General features: G+C 41.9%; 1 protein-coding gene across 1 annotated transcript in view; it reads left to right on the forward strand.

The window, feature by feature from the left end:
• The first annotated feature begins 338 nt into the window (after nucleotides 1–338).
• PTPN9 (protein tyrosine phosphatase non-receptor type 9) overlaps nucleotides 339–23,091 on the forward strand; it is an 80,145-nt gene continuing 57,392 nt past the window's right edge. The window contains exon 1 of the mRNA XM_030874934.3: nucleotides 339–1,072. Within this exon, the coding sequence (XP_030730794.1) occupies nucleotides 1,010–1,072 (63 nt within the window). The 5' untranslated portion in view covers nucleotides 339–1,009. The remainder of the gene's footprint in view (nucleotides 1,073–23,091) is intronic.

Here is a 23,091-nt window from a genome sequence, read left to right on the forward strand (position 1 = left end):
GAAGTGACGTGGGAATAGATGAGGATTGCGGGTTCCTCACAAGTAAGTGGTAGTAGCAAGTAACCCCAGGCCAGGTGTCCGTGGGCATCTAGTTTTCAAACATATGCATTTTTTCCCTCCTCCACGGAGCTTAACCTCTTGAAACTCTTCCTTTTTTTCGCTCCACGCTCCTCCAGTCGCCGAAGCCCCTCCCCCGCCCTGGTTCCTCTGGGTCTCCCCTCCCCCCGCCGGCCTCCCCCGCCCCCTCCTCTTGGCGTCCCCCTCCTCTAGCTCCGCTGCCCCCGCCCCCGGGCTCCTCTCTGTCTCCCCCTCCCGGGCTGCGTCCGAGCTCTGCCCGAGCTCTGCCGGGCCCTTTTCGTCGCCTGTCTGTGAATGAGACGCTCAGTTTCTCAATGGAGCCGCGGGGGGCTCGGGCGGCCGCAGTGCGGCCGCAGCACTGGCCTTGAGCCGGGAGGGGGGCGCGTTTCCCTCGCTCCCTCCCTCCCTCCCGTCACCGCGGCTTTTGAGGAACGGGGCTGAGAGGCTGCAGCGCAGGTCGCAGGGCCCCGCATCCCCGAGGACTCCTGCAGGAGCCGGAGTGCCGCCGAGGAAGCTGGACGCCGAGGAGGCCGGGGGCCTTCCGAAAATTTCCCCCGCGGCTCTTCGTTCTGGGCTTAGAAAGTTCTCGATTTCACGTTTCCTTTTTTTAATCCCGATTAGCTCCTCGCCTGCACTATTTTTTTTTTTTTCCGGGAGAGGTGGGGGAGTGTGAGGAACGGAACGAAGAAAATAAAAAAGGATTTCCGCCCAGAAGAGAGCGACAGTTCTGAGAGCTTTTTCTTAAGGAAACAGAAGCGGCGTTTGCGGCCGCTGCGGGCGCCGGGCCCCGCCGGCCTAGCTATGCGCGAGCCGGCCCCGGGCTGCTGAGGCGCGGGCACGCGGAAGCGGAGGCCCACCGCACCGGGCTCCCCGCGCTCCCGGGCGACTTCTGTTCGCCGGCGGGAGTGGCGGCGGCGACGGCGGTGGCGGGATGGAGCCCACGACCGCGCCCCAGCCCGACATGGCGCCGGAGCTGACCCCGGAGGAGGAGCAGGTAAGCGGGGCTGCGGCCCCGGCGGTGGGTGTGTCCGGACACCTCAGGCCTAGCCCGGCTGTGCTCTTCGCGGCCGGGGGTCCGCGGTGGCCTCCAACCCCCCGCCCCCGGCGGCCGCGCCCCAGGCCGTCATCCCCCGAAGCCGGGGGGCGCTGCTGGTCGCTGCTCTCGCTCCCGGCCTCTTCTGTCTGCTGCTTACCGGTCGCATATTGCCCCCTCCCCTATTCCGGTGATGATTAAAGTTTCTCGAATTGGGGGCCTCCCTTTACCTCTGCCAACATCTCCCCGCCCCCGACGTTTGCAGAACACCTACTTTGCCTCCGGCCCTGCCATCCCTGTACGTGTTTTGCTTCATTCCGTGAGGGTTTGTGGTTTTTTAAGGGCAGGAAAAGCCCCACTTTGGGGGCCGGATTCCTGCGGGGACTGTCTCCCCTCCCCAGGACAGTGATAGGCACTGGGTCCATAGATGCCCTAGATTTTCAGACGAGCCCCTCGGGCTTCTTAGAGGGCTGTGGCCTACTTGGACAGATTCTGGAAGATCCAGGCCTTCTCAGGCTCCCGAAGTCCCTAGCCTTGACCGCCCTCTTTAGCTCTCTGCCGCTGGGCGCATCCCCTCACCCCCACTTCCCTCCCCTCATCTCATCTCACTGTCTCCATCTTTCTGAAGCCTGCATTGAGCTCCATTGTCCCTTAAAGCTTAAGACTTTCAGTTCCCAGAAGGAAGTGGTTTGTCATGTCATTTGGGGGGCTTGGGTAAGGGAAGAGCTCAGGGCCTTTATAACTTTCCCTCGCCCACATTCCTGTTGGGGAGACATGGACCACTCCTGAGGATGGTAGGAAAGTCTTGTTAGCTGAGATTGGAACCCTAAAGTCTTTTCGCTGTCTCTTCCTTGGCACTGCCCACACCCATGCTCAAATAAATATAGCCATGGTCTGATTTGTTTAAAAACAAAACAAACAAACAAAAAACCCCTAAAATAAGAAAAAGGTGCACTATGCTGGTAACCCATTTCAAGCTTGCCAGCCCTTGCTCCCAAAGGACCACATTTGGTAGTACAGTCTCTAGTGTGGAGACAGTCTGGTTTTACAAACTAATATTGGTTAATGGGCTTAAGACCTGATTTTTAAAAAACACTTGACTTTTCTCCTCGTTTGTGGAGATGACATTTTTCATATTTGGCTTCAGACCACAGTCTTTTCTTTTGACGCCTAGAGATAAAATCAGCATGGGGAAAAAAAAATCTGCTGCTCTGTATAAGCAGTAGTAATATCCTGGTAACTGAAATTAATGTTAATAAAATGCTAGTCAGGGCCTAGTGCAAGCAGGTGGCCAAGGAACCCACCTGGCCAAAATTAGGGAAATACTATCAGTACTTCAGCACTAAGGTGTGATGGTGTTCGGTTGATTTTAAAGGGGCAAAACTCTTTCACTTCTTTTTCTAGGGCTAGTCAGATTTGAAGTTTTTATGTTTCTAAGACTTGAGGGAATCAGTATTCCACTATGAAAATGCCATGTGAGTGTGAATTAAAAAATTAAAACTGAGAAAAGTAAATATTAAAGTATTCATAGTATTGATAAAGTATTAGCTTTACTCTGTATATGTATGTGTGTATGCATATATACAACTGTGTTTAGTAAAAATCTTTTACATCGAATGAATGTGATGAGAATTAACAAGGACTGGATGGAAATAGTAAAATATATATATATTACGATCAAGAAGTTATGTGGGTTTTTTTTAACCATATGTTTTCCTACAAAATACCAAGGTTTCTACAGGCACTTCAAAATGTTGAAACACAAACATAAAAGCATAATTCCAATTGTGGTAATGCCAGATAAAATTTCATATTTTAGTTTAATATCACATGAGAGTACTCTTTTTGTTTTTTGAGAGTACTCTTAACTGTTAAGATTTCTTTAAAATATCTAAATTAAACAGCAACAAATGCATGTTAGTCTTATCAAAGTAGTTGTCATGGGAAATGACATATTCATTCCATAATGATGCCTCATTGTTCAAACCAGTTTTAGAACTCATTTGGAGTTGATTTCAAAGCTTGTGGCAGAATCTTTGAAATATCTTCAGTGTTGGAAAAATTTTGTACATTTGAGAGTCAGTTTGATTTTTGGAAATAGAAAAAAATCTTTTGGAATCCTATTTCATGGGTAAAGTAGGGGATCAAACTGGATAACACAGTTTCAGACCCTTTGTGCGCTGTGTAAACTGCTTTAAAGATGTTTCTGGAGCAGATCCCTCTCAAATGGTAACCCCTTTCTGTACAGTCATGCAAATCATAAACCCAAAAGTTTTCTTGGATACTTTGTTCTCCCTCAGCCCCTGTGTATTATATATACATCATCAGGTTTTCCTGAATATCTCCTGAACTCTTTGACTTCTTCCACCACCACCACCATTATCATCATCCTAGTCCAAGCACTGTCATATCCTGACAGAATTTTTGTTTCCTACTTGATCCATCTGCATTCCTTAGCTCTTATTCGAGAAACCAAAGGCAAACAGCAAATCTGATTGCATCTTCCCTTTGGCCTACCTGCCACCAAAATAAGCATTCATAAAACCCTCAGTGGCTTTTCATCACTCTTGGGATTGACAGCTCTTGAATGATTGTTACAGCTCTTGAATATGGTCTACAATGCCTCAGCCCTTGTGCGGTTTAGATCCCTAGCTAATTCTCACACTTCATCTTTGCTCCAGGCACACTGGCCCTTTGGTCCTGCATTCTTGCCTGTTTCCTTCTGTTACAGGGTCTTTGCACAAGTTGCTTTCCTCTCTCTGGAAATACCCTCCACTGATAACTCCCTCTTCATCCTTCAGCTCCCAGCTTTCACTTCCTCGGGAAGGTGTTCCTTGATCTCCCCAATTAGGTTAGATCTGCTGCTGGCTCTCAGAGTACCATGTACCGTCCTTTATATCACTTATCACAAGTTTACACTATTTGTATGATTGTATGACTGGAAGCTCCGTGAGGCTTGGAACTGTGTCTGCATTTGCTCACCATCATACACACATTGCCAGTCATAATGACTGGCACTCAATGGACGTTCAGGAAGTACTTGTGGGATGAAAAGTAGTTCTCTATGTGATTTGTACATAGACGACGTCGTCTCCTTTCAGAGTGGCTTATACAAATAAGGACGGGGGCTTCCCTGGTGGTGCAGTGGTTAAGAATCCGCCTTCCAATGCAGGGGACACGGGTTTGAGCCCTGGTCCGGGAAGATCCCACATGCCGCGGAGCAACTAAGCCCATGTGCCACGACTACTGAGTCTGCATTCTAGAGCCCATGAGCCTGTGTGCTACAACTACTGAAGCCCGCGCGCCTAGAGCCTGTGCTCCACAACAAGAGAAGCCACTGCAGTGAGAAGCCCGCGCACCGCAACAAAGACTAGCCCCCACGCGCCGCAACTAGAGAAAGCCTGCACGCAGCAATGAAGACCCAATGCAGCCAAAAATAAATAAATAAAATAATTAATTAAAAAAATAAAGATGTTCCTTATTTTTATATATGTTTTGAAGGTCATCATTATTACTTCATAGTTTCATTTCCTATCTAGGCATGTGCTGAACTGATATTATACCAAGTCGTTTGTAACTTACGATGTTTCTTGCTTTTATGTTTTCAGTTCTCAATATTATAAAGCCTACAGTTGAGTTACAAGAAAAATGTATGCTTTGCCTTTAACAAGTTTACATGAATAACAACAGAGTAATAATAGTAATTGTTTCCTGTGCTCCTGCTTTGAGTCAGGCTCTGTGCTGGGCATTTCACATACAGCTAATCCTCATAAGATTGGAATAATTATCTCATTTTGCAAACGAGGAGACTCAGACTGAGAGGAGGAAATTGCCCAAGTTCACATAGCTAGCAAGTGATGGAGCCAAGATTTCCACCCAGCTCTAGGTTATTCTGCCTCCACTGCAAATGTTCCCTCTATTACACTAACTACCTTACATCTCATGAAGCAATTAACCAGTTTAATAAGATGCCTACATGGGTGTATGTTAGCTAATTTTGTGGGGTTTGGTATTGATATGTGTGTTTGGTTTTGAAGATGCTTTTTTAAAAAATAAATTATTTATTTATGGCTGTGTTGGGTCTTCATTGCTGTGTGCAGCTTTCTCTAGGTGCGGCGAGCAGGGGCTACTCTTCGTTGCAGTGTGCGGGTTTCTCATTGCAGTGGCTTCTCTCGTTGCAGAGCATGGGCTCTGGAGCGCAGGCTCAGTAGTTGTGGCGCACGCGCTTAGTTGCTCCGCGGCATGTGGGATCTTCCCAGACCTGGGCTCGAACCTGTATCCCTTGCATTGACAGGCAGATTCTTAACCACTGCGCAACCAGGGAAGCCCTGATGATGCTTCTTAAAATATAATTTAAAAAATGCAGACAGGAAAAAATTTGGAAAACCTTTACTCAGACCTGTTTATTGCTAGCAGAAACATATTGTACAGCCTGTGCAAGAAATTATTTTATTATTATTATTTTAATATATTTTTTGCATTTGCTTTATTTATTTATTTTTGGCTGCGTTGGTCTTCGTTGCTGCACGGGCTTTCTCTAGTTGCGGCGAGTGGGAAGAACTCTTCGTTGCGGTGCGCGGGCTTCTCACTGAGGTGGCTTCTCTTGTTGCGGAGCACGGGCTCTAGAGTGCAGGCTCAGTAGTTGTGGTGCACGGGCTTAGTTGCTCCGCGGCATGTGGGATCTTCCCAGACCAGGGCTCAAACCCGTGTCCCCTGCACTGGCAGGCGGATTCTTAACCACTGCGCCACCAGGGAAGCCCTGTGCAAGAAATTATGATGGAAATTACTCTTGGAAAAAATTTTTTCCTTAAGATAGAGTTGGCAACTCTGTTTTGAGGTGTGGTCACAATAAAAATTTATTTTTTAAAATGTGTCCTTTTTCTTTTGTATAAGAGAAATAACTATTCTTAGAGCCAAATATGAAGAATATTATTTCTCCAAACTGTAAAAACCAAGGTGTTTTTGTGTCAGGAATACATTCTTTTTTTGATATTTTTATGTGTAAATATAAAAGCCTTTCTTAATAGGTTGGCAAAATTGTAAATTTGCCAGTGTGAAGGGTAATTTCTACATTTCAGTACTAATCTTCATTCTTATTATGTTATTGTCTTAATTTTATTTTTCCAAAGCATACACTCACATTTGTAACTTGACCTGAAGTTGGTAATTTTATCAAATTTACTAAATTATAATTAACTTGACCACCAGGGATAGTTAAGGGTGTCTTATTCAACTGTTCTATGTCCATGTAACCTACAGAAAGTGGGGCACCTTCGGTTACGTCTATTTGGGGTAAGTTGTGAGGAGAACACCCTCTTTGCAATAAATCATAACAGAAAGACTTTTAGCGCGGATTATAAGGCTATTTGATGGAATATCCAAGGAATTATAGCCTTTTAGGGTCTTTTGGGTTTTCATGGATTTCCCAGTAATGACCGATAGGACAGAATAGTAGAGTAGTTTTCTAAAGTAGTTATGCTTTTATTCATATCTTCATTTTAGATGGTTTTAATATCTTACATAGTATTTCTATCACATTAAAAATAATTCATGAGTTTTTAAAAGTTGTTGCAACAAATAATCTACTAGTATTGATTTTCAAAGTCTCCAAAGAAAATTTTTATTTTAGAGTTCATGTTGTGTAGAGCTTATAGCATTGTTGTAAAGATTAATAAGCTAGTGCACATAGATAGTAATGTATTACATAGTAAGCACTCAGTTAAGTTAGCCATTATCATGATATTCTCCGTCTTTGAATAGTGAAAGATTTTAGAGCCAAGTTAGCTTAAACCAATCCCAAGAGGGGAAAATATTCATGCTGGGGACCATCGCTTAGCATGGATTTTTATGAATGCCAGAAAATAATCATCTTGCAACTTCATAGTATAGTTTTCAAAAACCTATTTTAATTCTGTGCTGTGGTTTGTATTCTTATAACGGGATTTTCTAAAGTTAAAAATTTAACTGCCTTGCAGTGGATTTCAGAGATTTTTGGAATTTTTCCCAAGGGCAGGGGTTTTGTCCTGGTTCTTGTGGCCAAGAACTTCCCTTTTCCCACAGCCTCACATGTCCTGTGCTAAATGTCATCTGTCCCCGTGGAAGTAACCATACGTCAAGGACCAAATGATTCATAATGTTGAGGCCTTCCACAGAGGGGAAGGAGAGGAGGGATAGATGAAGAAGACTCATTCTTTTCATTATTGCCAGTAACTAAAGATATTGTAATTAGCAATTAGGTGAAATCTCATTTGGATGTGAGAATTTTATTCTCTTAAAACTTCTGAGCGTATCAAGGGTCTTGGGCTTTAGGTTTGAATGTTAAAGAGACCTGGCGGTTTTCTCCAAGGAACCTGACCTCTAATACTTACTAATGAATTGAAAAGTAAGACAGACACTCTAAAAAGGAGCTGAACTGTTTTACAGAGGTAAAAGTTAAAACTCATTGTAGATCAGTACATCTGAGTCTCATTTTATGACTTGTATATACCTTTTTTGTGTTGGAAAAGACATACTAATGTGGGAATACTCCAACTTTGATTTCTACATATTAAGACCCATTTTATAGTAGAATGGCTGGTCCACTGCAGTGTCAAGATTAGATGTCATAACCCCTAACTCTGGTTATTTGTTCAGATACTTGGAAGTTCAGTGAAATTTCAGGCATTTCTCACCAGTTTTATCATTCTGCTTTGATGTCTCAGACAATTAGGGGTACTTTCTTTTTCCAAGTCAATCACTATCTTCCCCCACCACCCCACCCTATGCCTCCACACAAGAGATCCTTGGTTGGCCTTTCTGGAAACTGGAATAGTCACTGTTGGTTTTTTTTTAAATGAAATTTTAAAAAATTTTTTTTAGTTTATTTTTTGCTGCGTCGGGTCTTTATTGCTGTGCGTGGGCTTTCTCTAGTTGCAGCGAGCAGGGGCTACTCTTCGTTGCAGTGTGTGGGCTTCTCATTGTGGTGGCTTCTCTTCTTGAAGAGCACAGGCTCTAGGCACGCAGGCTTCAGTAGTTGCAGCAGGCGGGCTCAGTAGTTGTAGCTTGCGGGCTCTGGAGCCCAGGCTCAGTAGTTGTGGCGAACAGGCCTAGTTGCTCCACAGCACGTGGGATCTTCCCAGACCAGGGATAGAATCCAAGTCCCCTGCATTGTCAGGTAGATTCTTAACCACTGCGCCACCAGGGAAGTCCCCTAATCACTGTTTCCTATTCCTCTTCCTCTGGAGTAGGGCCAGATATTCCTAGAACAGGTAGTTTAGCCTGCACTGTTTAGTGCTGAAGGACCTGTACTTACTGGAATGAGCCCTTTCATATATGATTTTGAAAAGGCTCATTAGAACCTAAATGAGATGGCCTGGGGATGCGGGCTGGGAGTGGGAGGCTGGGAAGCTTCAGAGCGCATGGGAAGAGTTGTTTGTTTATTAAGGATTGGTTATCTCTTAGGTCCAGACTATAAAATGATGAAACCAAAACGGTAGATTAGAGGTGACTTTTTCTTTAATTTCTGCTTCTGAGGGAAGTATTCCATTTTTTCTCTGGGAAAGACAGTTTCTGTTATATGTACTGGTTTCCTCTGGAATACCAAATCCATTCAAAACACACATGCACACTTCTTGTCTTTTTATCCAGCATGGGTGGCACAGATCTGACTAGCCTAATAGAATTATTATGAAACCAGAATTTATTCTCAGAATTGATGGGTAGATTCTAAAGAGCCATCCATGACTTTTGTACTGAAGTGTTTGGGGACATTAATCCATTAATTACTTTTTCATTGCTTGAACAACTGGCTAATCTTTACCTTTGCATTTGTTTTTCTATACCTCATTATTACACAATAGACATCATTATTAAAATCAGTCTTTTTTAAAATAGGTTTTTTATATTCTCTACAATGACCATATGTTTCTTTTATAATTAAAACGAATAACTTTTTGTGGAAAGTGCTGCATGCTCTATACAGGTTTAGTATTATACTTATATATAATTATACATTATAAACTGGTGAGATCACAGTATTTAAGATTAATGCAAATCTGGCCCTTTTCTAAACAGAGCTATTTACAAGTGAAATCTGGGCCTTTGGGGAGATGATGGCAATAAGTCTTAGGTAAATTTCAGGAATCCCCGGCTTGCTTTGTGGCTCCAGGCATTTTAATTAATATTTTTGAGTCTGTTTTGTGTTCTTTCCTTAAGGAGCTTTTAGGAGACCTGCTGAATTTAAGTAAAATCTCTTATGGTTACAAAATGCTCAGTAGATATCTGCGATAATAGTATTCTTGACCTCTATGCTACAGGAGACAATTTTTTTCAGATAAGAATAGGAGGAAAAATTAAGAATCCTACTTTGTAGCAGTGAAATAGAAGATTTCTAGGTAGTCTAAGACTTCTGACAGTTGCCATGAACAAATACTGTATCTAGAAGGTGGTAGTGAGGCTACCTGTGCTCATTTTTTTGTTTGTTTGTTTTTAATTTATTTTATTTATTTATTTTTGGCTGTGTTGGGTCCTCTTTGGGTCCAGGCGAATTCTTAACCCCTGGGCCATCAGGGAAGTCCCTATCTGTGCTCATTTTATGCTGTTAACGCTTAATGAACTATCCATTGGTTCATTTGTTTATTTATTCTTCTAGGTTATAGATTTCTTCTTTAGGTGCACTGATTATCATCTTTTTTTTTTCAGATAAAACTTCAAATGGTCATCTGATGATCTAAAAATGACTCATATTTAGAGTGAAAAGAGTGACAGTTTATATCCTCTTCCATATCTTATTTGAACAGCCTTTGTGAAAAAAATTCTCATTCCACTGTTTATCTCAGTGGTTCTCAACCAGGGTGATTTTAAAACACACCCCCACCCAACATTTGTCAATGACTAGAGATACATTTGATTGTCACGGTTGGGGGGTGCTACTGGGATCTAGTGGGTAGAGGCCAATAATGCTGCCAAACATCTTATAATGGTGGGCATACAGCCTACCACAACCAAAAGTTAACTGGCCCAAAATGTCAGTAGTGCCAAGATTGAAAGACCCTAGTTTATAACTGAAGAATTTTGTAGTTCTTAGGGACAGAGTTACAAATTCTTACTTTTTAATTCAAAGTAAGTCTTTGTTTCACATATTAACTATTCAAATTCTGTGTCCCCAAATACTGGTTTCTGCAATTGACTTCACATACTGAAAAACTCCAGTCTAAAACATAATTATTTTGCAGCATAACCATCACAGAAGATAAAATGAGACGTTTCCACAGCCTTTGCAGGGGTTTTCAGAGATGGGGAGATTTTGTATGACAAGCAGAACACTACTGAGTCCTGCCATGGAATGATGATAATGGGAATTGTAATTTTTTCTTTCCCTTCCAAATATTTCTGTGTTGCTACCAAGTGTCTCTGTTCCTCCAGTGAGTGAGGTGATTATTCTGTATCAATCTCTTTTCCTTTTCATGTTAACGTCTACTAAGAGGAAGGTTTAACAGATCATAAACAGAAATACAATTTGTTCATTCAGGAGTCATTTATTGTCTGTTGCTGTGTGCTAGGTTCTTGTTCAGCATGGATTGAGGGCTCTCTGTCCTTAAGGAATTGCCCTCCAGTTCTCTGTAGGCAGTTCTTGAATTGTGGGGTACCCACCAAGGAGGAGGACCTCTTATCTACAGTGAGGACAGGGACTCAATCTTATACATCCTTAGTGTACATTGTGAGAGTTCAAAATATGTTTGCTGAAGAATGAGTGAAACTGTATACATTGAAATTATTTATTCCTCACACACCCATAAAGTATTATTTTGTTTAGGATGATTATCTTCCTGACATAGGAATGATGTTCAGAGGCTTTCAGTAATCCACCGAGGAGGCAACACTGGAACTCAAACTCTTCTGATTAAATGTAGTGCTCTCTCTAGTAGACTTCATCTCTCTTAACCACGTGTTTCTATGTATGACACACCTATATACATATACACCAGAAACGGCTCTTTCTTGGCGTTTGTGGGTTAAACGTTCCTGGTTTCAGCCATTCACAAGTTTCTCTACAGAGATGTGCCTAAATTGTTCCTAGCTGCTTATTGTACATTTATGAAAAATTATATGCTTTAATGGGGTCAGTGAACTTGAAGTTTCATATAGGTCTCTGGCTGTACCTCTCAGAATGTTGTAGGTCTGCTCTTTGCCTTTATAAAACCAGTCTTTAGTTTTCTATAGGTAGAGTTTAATCTTTCAGATATTATTATCAGCATAATGGGGAAGTATATATGGTATATTTGCCTACCAGTAATTAGGATTAGACTACAGCTCTTTAAATTGTTTTGTCCATGACACCTTCAGTTTGCCCATGTTTTTGTCTGTACTTAAGCTACTACTAGATTTCCCTTCTTAACTCTCGCCAAGTGTAAAAGTTGAGGATGAAAATTTTTCCAAAAAAAGGATTTTTTTCTCCTTTTTACTTTCTATACTTACAAATTTTCTCTTTCTTAGATTTGTAAAGGAAGAAAAAGAGTTACTAAGAGAGAGACCTGAAACCTTGAACATGAACATGAGCAAAAGAAAACAGATTTATTTGGGAATGGCCATTTGTCTCATTGACTTTAGCTCTTCTGTCCCAGGAAACTCCAGAAGTGAAGAGAAAACACTGTTTCTGGCTAGGTCAGGGATATAGCTAGTAAGATTAAAATATACAGAATTTTCCATCATACTTTTGTTTTCAAAAATAAATCTTTTTAGATTAGGATTCTAAATGTTTTAGAGAAACCATCTGACATTTCTCGTACTGAATGCTGGTATACCATTTTGTTTATAGGAAAAACTCAGCATTGTTATGGAATTAAGTTAACAGAAACATTTTTAAAAAATTGAAAACCATCCATCTTTTTTTTTTTTTTTTCCTTTAAGCACCCAAAGCATCATTTTCTTTCATAGTTGATATCAAGCTAGGGAAATGTTAGCTTTGGAGGTGATTTTGTCAGAAAATTAGAAGCAACTAGAAACTTGTGTTTTGAATGAAATTGCTAAGACCATTTGAACATGGAAACTAGTCAGAACCTCTAAGTGTTGTCATGCTGTCCTTACAGCGCTACAAGTAATTGTAAAAGCCCATGTCAAACTCATGATAATAATAGTGGCTAAGCACTAATTAGGATGGCTATAATTTAAAAAAAAAGAGAGAGAGAAAGAAAATAATAAATGTTGGCATTGCTGGTGGGAATGTAAAATGGTACAGCCACAGTGGAAAACAGTCTGATGGTTTCTCAAAAGATTAAACATAGAACTACCATATGACGCAGGAATTTCGTTTGTAGGTATATATCCAAAAGAATTAAAAGCAGGGAATTCCCTGGCGGTCCAGTGGTTAGGACTCCACACTTCCACTGTAGGGGGCGCAGGTTCGATCCCTGGTCGGGGAGCTGAGATCCTGCATGCCATGCAGCGCAGCCAAAAACAAACAAAAAACAAAGTTATAAAAGAATTAAAAGCAGGCATTCAAATAGATACATGTACATGCATGTCATGGCAACCCAAGTGGCCAATGATAGATGAATAGCTAAGCAAAATGTAGTATATACATACAATGGAATATTATTCAGCTTTAAAAAGGAATGAAGTTTTGATATATGATACAATATGGATGGACCTTGAAAACATTCTGATTACTGAAGTAAGCCAGACACAGAAGACAAATGTATGAGGTACCTAGATAGCCAAATTCATGGAGACAGAGAGTAGAATACCAGGGGCTGGGAGGAGATGGAAAGGAGGAGTTATTGTTTGATGGGTACACAGTTTCTGTTGAGGGTGATGGAAAAGTTTTGGGTATAGATAGTGGTGATGGTTACCCAACTTTGTGAATGCATTTAATGCCACTGAATTGTATACTTATGAATGGTAAAAATTATAAATATTTTGTATATTTTACCACAGTAAAAAAATAATGGCTAAGCACTATTCAAAGTGCTTTACGGGTTTTAGTTCATTTAGTGAATAATGCGGCTGGTGAGTCAAAGGAAAGAGAATAGGTGTTACTTCCATTTCTCCTCTGGCTGCTGATCTTGAGCCTAGAATCTCTTACATAAGTACCATTTATTGGTTACAGGATGTATCTATGTTAATGATTTGTTAGAATGTGAATTGTCATCTGTTTGAACTCCGGAATATTTCACCTGTGAGATCCAGTTGAGGTTTACTCTGTAGGAGAAAAAGGAGTTTTCTGTGTAGGACAAAGCACTGAGTGTTATGATGCAAACGAACCCATATATGTATAGTGTCCTCATCTCCCCCCGTCCCCCGTCCCAGAACTATACTGGGAATGACTTGAAATATTGTTGATCTAGAGCAGTGGTTCTCAATGTGTAGTCTCCAGACCAGAAACATGGGCGTGCCCTCGGAGCTCGTTAAAAGCGCACATATTCAAGTGCATCCCAGACCTACTGAATCAGAAACTCTAGAGGTGAGGTCCAACAATATGCATTTTAACAAGTCTCCAAATGCACGTTCAAGTTTGAGAACTAGTAGTCCAGAGAATAACTAGGGTGCTGTTGTGCTTGTCGGGAAACCATCTAGAAGTGAGTTGAGACACTTAGGCTCACTTCAGAAAGGGAAGGCCTGGATTTACTAATTGGCTGTGGAACTCTAGGTATTAGAGCTAGTCTGAACTGGATGAAACCTGCAGGAATCATCTGATTCTGTACTAGAACTGTGCTGTTCCAAGGGAGAGGAACTGTAAGGCAAGGTTCTCAAAGACTAGCATTTACCTTGATTTCTCTGATCCAAAGAAAGAGCAGAGGGCTTCTCTGGTGGCGCAGTGGTTAAGAATCCGCCTGCCAATGCAGGGGACACGGGTGTGAGCCCTGGTCCGGGAAAATCCCACATGCTGTGGAGCAACTAAGCCCGTGTGCCACAACTACTGAGCCTGCACTCTAGAGCCCGCGAGTCACAACTACTGAGCCCACGTGCCACAACTACTGAAGCCCGTGCGCCTAGAGCCCGTGCTCTGCAACAAGAGAAGCTGCCTCAATGAGAAGCCCATGCACCGCAATGAAGAGTAGCCCCCACTCACTGCAACTAGAGAAAGCCTGCGCGCAGCAACGAAGACCCAACACAGCCAAAAAATAAATAAAATAAATAAGTAAATAAATAAATAATAACAAAGAGCAGAGCCCTTATCTACTTGAGAAATAGAAATGGAACCAGGATGTCTGCAAAACAAGGCATTGAGACACTTGATGTCCACTGCTGATGGCATTACCTAGAGAGATGCTTGGCTTCCAAGGGAGTATTGAATGAAAGAAGACACAGGCTCTTCTGACTCAGCCAAGAAAACCTGCCAGCTTTGACAAGGCCAGTCCATAGGAAAGCTCGTGTTACTCCAATGTCAGTTGCCCTTAGAATCTGGACCTAGGAGTTACCAGATTTTACTGTCTGAGTCCTGCCTGGGAGCTGAGCCCAGTTCTGTTCAGAGTTGAAAATGGGGCACTGCAGTGAGGACAGCCAGATTGTAGGCAGCTTTTCCAGGCTTCATTCTTTGTAGGTTTGCAAATGGCCTCTGAGGTACAGTAAGCTGATCTACTTGTACTATTTTATGAGCATGAATAGGTTTGTCCTTTAGTTTATCTGAGAGGCCTTCTTGGATTTGGAAGTATTGATGCAGTGAGTTTGAGATGGCTGAGGTCTGAAATGACTGATGTTGCCTAATTGCAATTTCCCAGCCAGCTGTATGCCTTTGAGGGAGTAATGAAGCTCTAGGTCATGGTCCCAGTTTCCTGAATGTGTGACACTCAGGATTCGGTCACCTGAGGCATAAGTTGGGCTTGGCCTCAGGAAGAAAACAGGAGGGCCAGTTAAATATGGGGTCGATTAGCAACAGCAGGTCTAATCTGCAGGCCAGGGCCAGATTAGCCTCAGGTCTGACGTGCTGAATCCTAAAGTGTTGGACTAGAAGTCCTCAAGTCACTCCTGTCAGATCCATTTGACATTGGCAAAATTGAGCTTGACGTGTGGGAGAGGGAGAGGAGAGGGGAAGGGAGGGAAAGAGGGAGATGAAGATGGAGGGGAGGAGGTATGGGGGGTGGTGTGTTAGTTATTAGGGAGCAAAGCAGGTGAGAGGTAGCTTCATTGTGTGGAGTGGGAGGGAATATAGAACCAGGAAAGAAGGAACTAGCTACTATGTTTTCAAAGCATCTCACCATTCTCATCTTTTCCTGGACTGATTCTGATTTGCCAGTGACCTTCTTAAAGTTTAGCATCAGAACTGAAGACAGTATTACAAATGAAGTCTGATAGGCCCCTTGTTTTGGGCACCGTGCTTCTGTAAGGTGCTCCAAATTCAAAATAATTTTTGGCAGTTTTAGTAAACTGTTGACTCATAGATTCAAGTCAGCTAAGATTCCTAAGTCTTTTCTTTTTCTTTTTTTTTTTTTGTGGTACGCAGGGCTCGCACTGTCGTGGCCTCTCCCATTGCGGAGCACAGGCTCCAGATGCGCAGACTTAGCGGCCATGGCTCACGGGCCTAGCCGCTCCATGGCATGTGGGATCTTCCCAGACCGGGGCACGAACCTGTGTCCCCTGCATCGGCAGGCGGACTCTCAACCGCTGCGCCACCGGGGAAGCCCCCTAAGTCTTTTCTTATGTGCTTCTGTTAAATTTCATCTGGTGCCTCTACAATTGATTTTCTTGCACTTATCCTTAAATATCATTTTGTTAGATTTAATGTTCATTACGATTTGTTGAGCTTTATGAGCCAAAAACTTTACAAATATTATGTTTTCTCCCCTCTTACACCAATTCTATGGGGGTATTACTCCCATTTTAAAGGTGTAGACATTAAGGCTCAAAGAAGTAACTTGCTTGCATTCTAAACAATAAGTGTTAGAACCTGATATTCAAACCCTTGTCTGTCTGACTCCAAAGCCTCACCTTTGAGTACCATTCTAGCCCATTGTTCTGTCCTGTTTTGATCTTTTAGATCTGTGTTCTCTTTTACAATATATTTGTTCTCTTAGTTTATCTCTCCTCTTACATTGTCATCGTGACCCAGTGCCCTTATCTAAGTCATTTATAGCAATGGGACCAGGCCAGGGATGGATGCAGAGCAAATCAAGGGAAAGAGTGTGAGCTTTAGAGTCAGACTTGGTTTTGGAATCTTGGTTGTATCATCACGAGTAGTGTGAGTTGGCAAGGTCCTTAACTTGTCTCGGCCTCCATTTCTTCATATATAAAATGTCTTAATACCTGCTGTTGGAAAGATTGAATAAAACATGGATGCAGAGTGCTTGACTTATGGCCTGGCAAGCATACTGTAGGCTCTCAATAAACATTAGTCTATTTGTCTCCCTCCTTTCAGGGAATTACTTTAAAATCTTTTTTTTTTTTTTTTTTTTAATATTCTTTGGGTATGTTTGTGTATTGTTTCCCGCAGGGTATCGTCTGCCCCACTGTGGCAGCACACTTGGCTATAGGAAGGAGTGGTTAAGAACTGTACCATAAATTTCTCTGTGATTATGAGTAAGTAGCTTAATCTCTTTCTGCCTTAGTTTCATCATATATAAAATGTACGTAATACTAGTACCTACCATAAAGAATTGTTATGAGGATTAAATAACTTAATATATGTGAAATCCTTGGAACAGTGCCTGGCAGATCGTGCTGTTTATAATCTTTGCTACTGTGAATATCTGCAAATTACAGATAATAATGCCTACTTTGTAGGGTTATTATGAGAATTAAATGAGGTAAGTAGTCAGCTGCTTGACATTTTGACTGGCCAATATACATAAATTAATAGAAGGATATCTTATTGTCCACAAAGATGCCATGAAATGCTCATCAAATTCCTTGCTGAAAGTAGGTCTGTTCTGTGTTTCAGTGATTTTCAAACTTCATCATGCACAGGAATCATCTGGGATCTTGTTAACATGCAGATTCTGATTAAACAGGTTTGTGATGAGGCCTGTGGTCTGCATTTCTGACTTCCTAGGTTGATGCCACTGCTACTGTAAAGTAAGACTGCTGAAGTAAGACTTCACTTTGAGTAGCACTGCTGTATATATAGTACATTCCTTTACTTTTCAGTCTAATGTATTCTTTCTTGAAAGACTTGTTTTCAGTAAATCACTTCTGGTGATCAGTATTCCCCTTCCTAAAAGCTCAAAACCCACTTTTTTTTGTTTGTTTGTTTTTGGGTTCTTTTTGGCCACGCCACTCAGCTTGCGGGACCTTAGTTCCCCGACCAGGGATCGAACCTGGGCCCTGGAAGTGAAAGTGCTGACCCCTAACCACTGGACCGCCGGGGAATTCCCTCAAAACCCGCCTTTTTAAAAAAAGAATCTATTGGCCAGGGCTAGGTGTATATGTATGTGAAAGAAAGATCAGTTGTGCAGTTTGCCAAGAATTGATGTCAAAATTGTCAGGGACTGGGAACTTTTGTAGCCCTCGGTAGATGCCCCCTCTTGAAGTTAGGACTATGTTTGCTCATTCTCAGGCTTTGACACCTTTCTTGTCTTTTAAGTTCTATAGCAGATGTTCATCAGGTTCCTATGGAGTTCCCAGGATTGTCAGGTTTTGTAGGTCTGGAGGCTTGAACCGATTTGGAATAATTATGGGCTCTATTATTTTGAACTTCAGCTCTTGCTTTCCACAAGGCTTGTTCTTCCCCTCTTCAGGTTGAAGCTTGTACTTTTTTTTTTTTTTTTTTGCGGTACGCGGGCCCCCCACTGTTGTGGCCTCTCCCGTTGTGGAGCACAGGCTCCGGACGCGCAGGCTCAGCGGCCATGGCTCACGGGCCCAGCCGCTCCGCGGCACGTGGGATCTTCCCGGACCGGGTCATGAACCCGTGTCCCCTGCATCGGCAGGCAGTCTCTCAACCACTGCGCCACCAGGGAAGCCCGAAGGTTGTACTTTTTGATAGAGAAATAAAAGAAGCAGGAGTTGATCTAGACAGTTCTCACAAAGCTCTTTTTGTTATCTTTAGTTTACAGGCCTTGGCTCATTCTGGGCTGTGACTTTCCCAGCACTTTTCCTTTAGGTCAGAACCACCACTCTATTATTATTATTATTTTTTTTACTGTGCCCTCTTCCTTTATACATATGTGTGTTTGTGGGAGTGCTTTTAACATCTGTACTCCTTGGAGAATGCTATGCAACCATACTACTGGTTTCTTTAGCTTGTTCTCATTTTAAATTTGAATTGGCAGGAAGGGGGTGGGATGAACTGAGAGATTGGGATTGACATATATACACTAATATGTATAAAATAGATAACTAATAAGAGCCTGCTGTCTAGCACAGGGAACTCTACTCCACTTCAGTGTACAGTAGAAACTGACACAACATTGTAAAACAACTATACCCCAATTAAAAAAAAAGCAATAGGTTATATCATATCCAATTTAAGTGTAAGCCAGATTGCTCCCACCCCCCAAAAAGAAAAAAAAAAAAATTTGAATTGGTATAATTCATAATTAATTGCACAATTTATTGTCAGAATCTTGCTTTTGAGGATTTCTTTAAAAAAATACCAACAACTGCCTTCTCTTTAGAGTTTTAGATTATGAGATTTACTTTTGTGAAATCTACATTTTGAAAGCAATATAAAGCACAATGGATAAAAATGTGAGCTTTCTAGAGTCAGAAAACCTGGATTCTGAGTCAGGTTCCACCAATTTTTTTGTTTGGGGGCCTTGGGCATGTTACTTAACAGTTGGAAATCTTAGTTTTCTCAACTGTAATATGGGGATAATGAGAGTATCCACCTCCTAGGGCCACTGAGAGGACTTGACCATCCCTGTAAAACTAAGTGTCTGGCAGTTAGAGCTCAATACCCAATAAATATTTTCTGTTGTTAATAGCTAATTTTGTTAACGGTCTGGTGTTATTTACTGATGTGTAGTAAGGTTTACATAATGCCTTCCCAGATAGCCAGTTATTGGATCCTGTGAAGTAGGCGGGTATTATCCTTTTTTGGTTGAGGAAATTATGGGGTGAAAAATTTTGACTGACTTGAGGGCACATAGCTGTGGCAGAATTAGGTCTTTAATACAGGATTGCTGGTGCCACATCTAGGACTTGCTCTCTTTACTGCAGCCTTCTGACAGCACTCAGCTGTTGGCTATCAACCTTTTTTCTCTCTTTTTTTTTCCTTTTTTATTGAAGTATAATTGACATACAATATTATATTATTTTCAGGGGTACAGCACAGTGATTTGACATTTATATATATTACAAAAACTGAGGAACAGCCAGATGGAAGAGATGCATAGGGCAAGGTATGTGGGAAGGGGTGCAGAACTTCCATGTCCTCTCCAGGCCCAGGTGCGCCACTCTCCCCAGATCTCTGTGTGTTCACCAACCCAGAAGCTCCTTGGTTATCACACTTTCAAAGATTACATGGTTACTTTCTCTTTGAGACCCTTTCAGTTTTTCAACTAGTTTATGTTCTTGATCTGAATTAAGGCCAGTATAGTAGTTCCCCCATCCTTTTATTTTTTTAGATTATTTATTTACTTATTTAATTTATTTTTGACTGCATCAGGTCTTAGTTGAGGCATGCAGGATCTTCGTTGAGGCATGCAGGATTTTTCGTTGCGGTGCGTGGGCTTCTCTCTAGTTGTGGCATGCAGGTTTTCTCTTCTATAGTTGTGATGTGCAAGCTCCAGGGCACGTGGGCTCTGTACTTGCGGCGCGGGTTCCAGAGTGCGTGGGCTCTGTAGTTTGCGGCATGCAGGCTCTCTAGTTGAGGCGTGCGAGCTCAGTAGTTGTGGTGCGCAGGCTTTAGTTGCCCTGCGGCATATGGGATCTTAGTTCCCTGACCAGGGATCGAACCCACTTGCCCCTCATTGTAAGACAGATTTTTTACCACTGGACCACCAGGGAAGTCCCCCCTCATCCTTTTAGAATGAAACTGTCAGCAAGATTTTATTAGATTTTCAGTCCCTACCCCCTTTTAAGATAAATTTGATATCCAACTAATGATGAGGTACCTGAAGTTTCCTATCTCTAACATCGTCATTACCAGGCCAATTTGGGGATCTGAACCAAGAAACTAATCTATATTCTCCATTATCGAGCAGGCTGAAGTGTACTCCAGCAGCTGTATCATGTCCATTACTCTCTTTTATCCTCATTCAGAAATTCTTTAGTGTGGTTTATAGATTTCTACTGGGAATATCATTTTGAGACACACTGCTGTCCCACTTCCCCCTTTAAGATTTGAATGAGATTTGCCCATCATTGGCATACGGCATTCACAAATTCATTAAACTCAGATTTTTGTGGATAGGGACCATGTCTTATTTATTTCATAAAAGTCATGAACTTTAACTGATTTTGGATATCTCTATTATAGATGTCTTTTTAAAAAAAATAATAAACTTCCTTTATTCCTTTGCTTTTTCTCTTTCCTTCAGTCCTTTTTATTTTATCTTATTTATTTATTTTTTGGCTGTGCTGTGTGGCTTGCAGGATCTTAGTTCCCCAACCAGGGATCGAACCCGTCTGTGCCCCCTGCAATGGAAGTGCAGAGACCTAATCACTGGACCACCAGGGAATTCCCTAGATGTCTTCAGTTAAGATATTGGCAACTTAATTTTCAGATATTTTCTTTTGTGGCTTAATAGTTACCTCTCCCATTGCTTTTCTTATGTCATTCCTGATGTTCTTTCCCAGTTTTATCTGGGAATTTTTCTCTCTTTATTTTCAATTTTAAGCTCTCATAATCAGATTGGCAAGTATTCAGACAAACATGTTCTTCCTACTCCCTGTCAACAACACTCTTTTAGCAGGCTGAGAGCCCATCATCATTCGTGTATTTACTCATCAGTATGGAGCCATATGCTGTGCTTGGTGCTGAGTATGCATTTGTGAGCATGGAAGACTTGGCCCTTGCACCTCTCTAAACTTATAGGCTAATGGGAGCAGGTAGACAATAACATAAGCTTTTATAACACTGTGTGCCTGGGTGGAAGACAGTAAAAACTTCCGGATGAAGAAGTGGGATTTAGACTGATCTAAAGGGCGAATAGGAGTAAGCCAGGGTTGGGAGGAAGGGAAGGAGACGAATGTTCCAGCAGGATCTGGAAGGTCAACTCCAATTTATTGACAGTCATAAACATTCCTCCTTTCTTTCTGAAGTCTCAGCCATCAATTGGAAGCAGAGAGAAAAATTGTTACTAAAGGCCTCCCCCACCCCTAGGTTCTCCAAATCCTTTAGATTTTTTTTCCCTAGAAAGACTTTCCAGGGTTCTTCTGGTTGTGTGGTTCACCCCCTTATTAACCAGCTGGAATGGGTAGCAGCTGGCAAGCTGCCTTTGGGTTCTTCCTTATAGGGAGTGACCAATTATGCACCCTCCCCCCGCCACTCCCCCCAACCCCTGTCTCCTTCTGGGAAGCTGGATGACTTTGCACTTGCTGATGGTGAGGAGCTTCCTGTTTATTCTCCAGATTTCTGTTTTTTTCTATGTTTCTATTCTGTGTTATATTCTTCTGCCCCTCAGCCTCTTGACATGAATTTTCTCCTGTGACAATTTAGAAATGTTTACTTCCTTATTTTCTTGTTGAATTATTTCCTCCATTGTCTCTGGGAGTTCTTCATCCTCTTTGATAACCTTTGTCTGGGGAGTGGTATTTAAGCCTGAGAATAGAGATGCCAGCTTATGTTTAGTAAACATGCTGTTGGCAAAAAACCTCCAGCAGGAAAGCGAGTGTGGCACAGTTGCCCCACTGCAAGGGCCTTGGAGCATCCCCTGTTTAGTGCTAAAGCTCCTAAAAGCAGCTATAATCCTTTACCCCTTTGTAGAGCTCCCTAACTCATTATCTTTGGTCTTGATAGGAAGACTATAGAGTATCAACAGACTCATCATTTGGTGGCATAGTTTAAAGTACCCCGCCACCCCCGTCACGTGGCTTGTGGGATCTTAGTTCCCCGACCAGGGATTGAACCTGGGCCCCAGCAGTGAAAGCACTGAGTCCTAACCACTGGACTGCCAAGGAATTCCCTAAAGTACTTTTTTAAACATTATGTTCAGATGTCCTTATTATATATATATTTTAGTTAAAGACTATATAAAATTGGTACATTTTATTTTGGGGGTGGATAATATAGTCACATGATTTAAACTTAAAAAGGTACAGAGGAGAATTTGGTAAATATTCTCCTTCTTGCCATGTCTCTCAGCCACCTAGTTCTCTGAGGCAACCAACGTTACCAGTTTCTTGTATATCCTTCCAGAGTAATTTTGTGCATAGACAAAGACACGACTTAGTATATATGTCATAATATATATGTCAGATAACATATCTGCTGATGAGATGAATTATGTGTATCCTGTATTTCTCAAGGCCACTTAGTGAGTGGGAAGACTGGAATTTGAAAAGTTTTGAATTCAAACCTCAAAACCTCAGCTATGCCATTTATTAGTTGAGTGACCTTGGGCAGTTTGCTTAGACTCTGTATGCTTTGATTTCTTTATGTGGTTAATAATGCTCAGTGTGCCAAGGCTGTTGAGTATGATGTATGTACAGTTCTTCCTCTGGTGCATGTCAAAATGCTTCACAAATGGTTGCTACCTTTGCTGTTTCTTGCTGGACCACACTCTTTGGCCTGTGTGAACTGGGAGGGGCAAAGTCTTGCTCTAAAAAATGAATGGATTGAATTGCCTTTACTGTAATATGTGATCAATGCTCTCTACTTATGAAGGGAACCATGAGCCAAGGGAGATAGAAATAGCACTTTGAAAAGAATAGAACATTTTTTGCTCCCCAGGTATTGGAGAACAGCTGTTCCTGGTCTGGGGTCTTCACACTTGGCTGGTGGAGTGCTGATAAACCCTAGGACTTCACTTCCCCTGGTAGGAAGTTATTAACACTGAGGAGCTTTTCATGTTTAATGGCTGAATTAGCTCCGGCCCTTCAGTATTGCTTGAAGCTTTGGACTCTTATGGGAAGCTTCACTTGGTCAGTCCTATTTTGGGTTTCCTGCTATTCAGTTCCCATTGTTA

The sequence above is a fragment of the Globicephala melas genome, chromosome 2, assembly GCF_963455315.2.
Source record: "Globicephala melas chromosome 2, mGloMel1.2, whole genome shotgun sequence".
Taxonomy (NCBI): Eukaryota; Metazoa; Chordata; class Mammalia; order Artiodactyla; family Delphinidae; genus Globicephala; species Globicephala melas.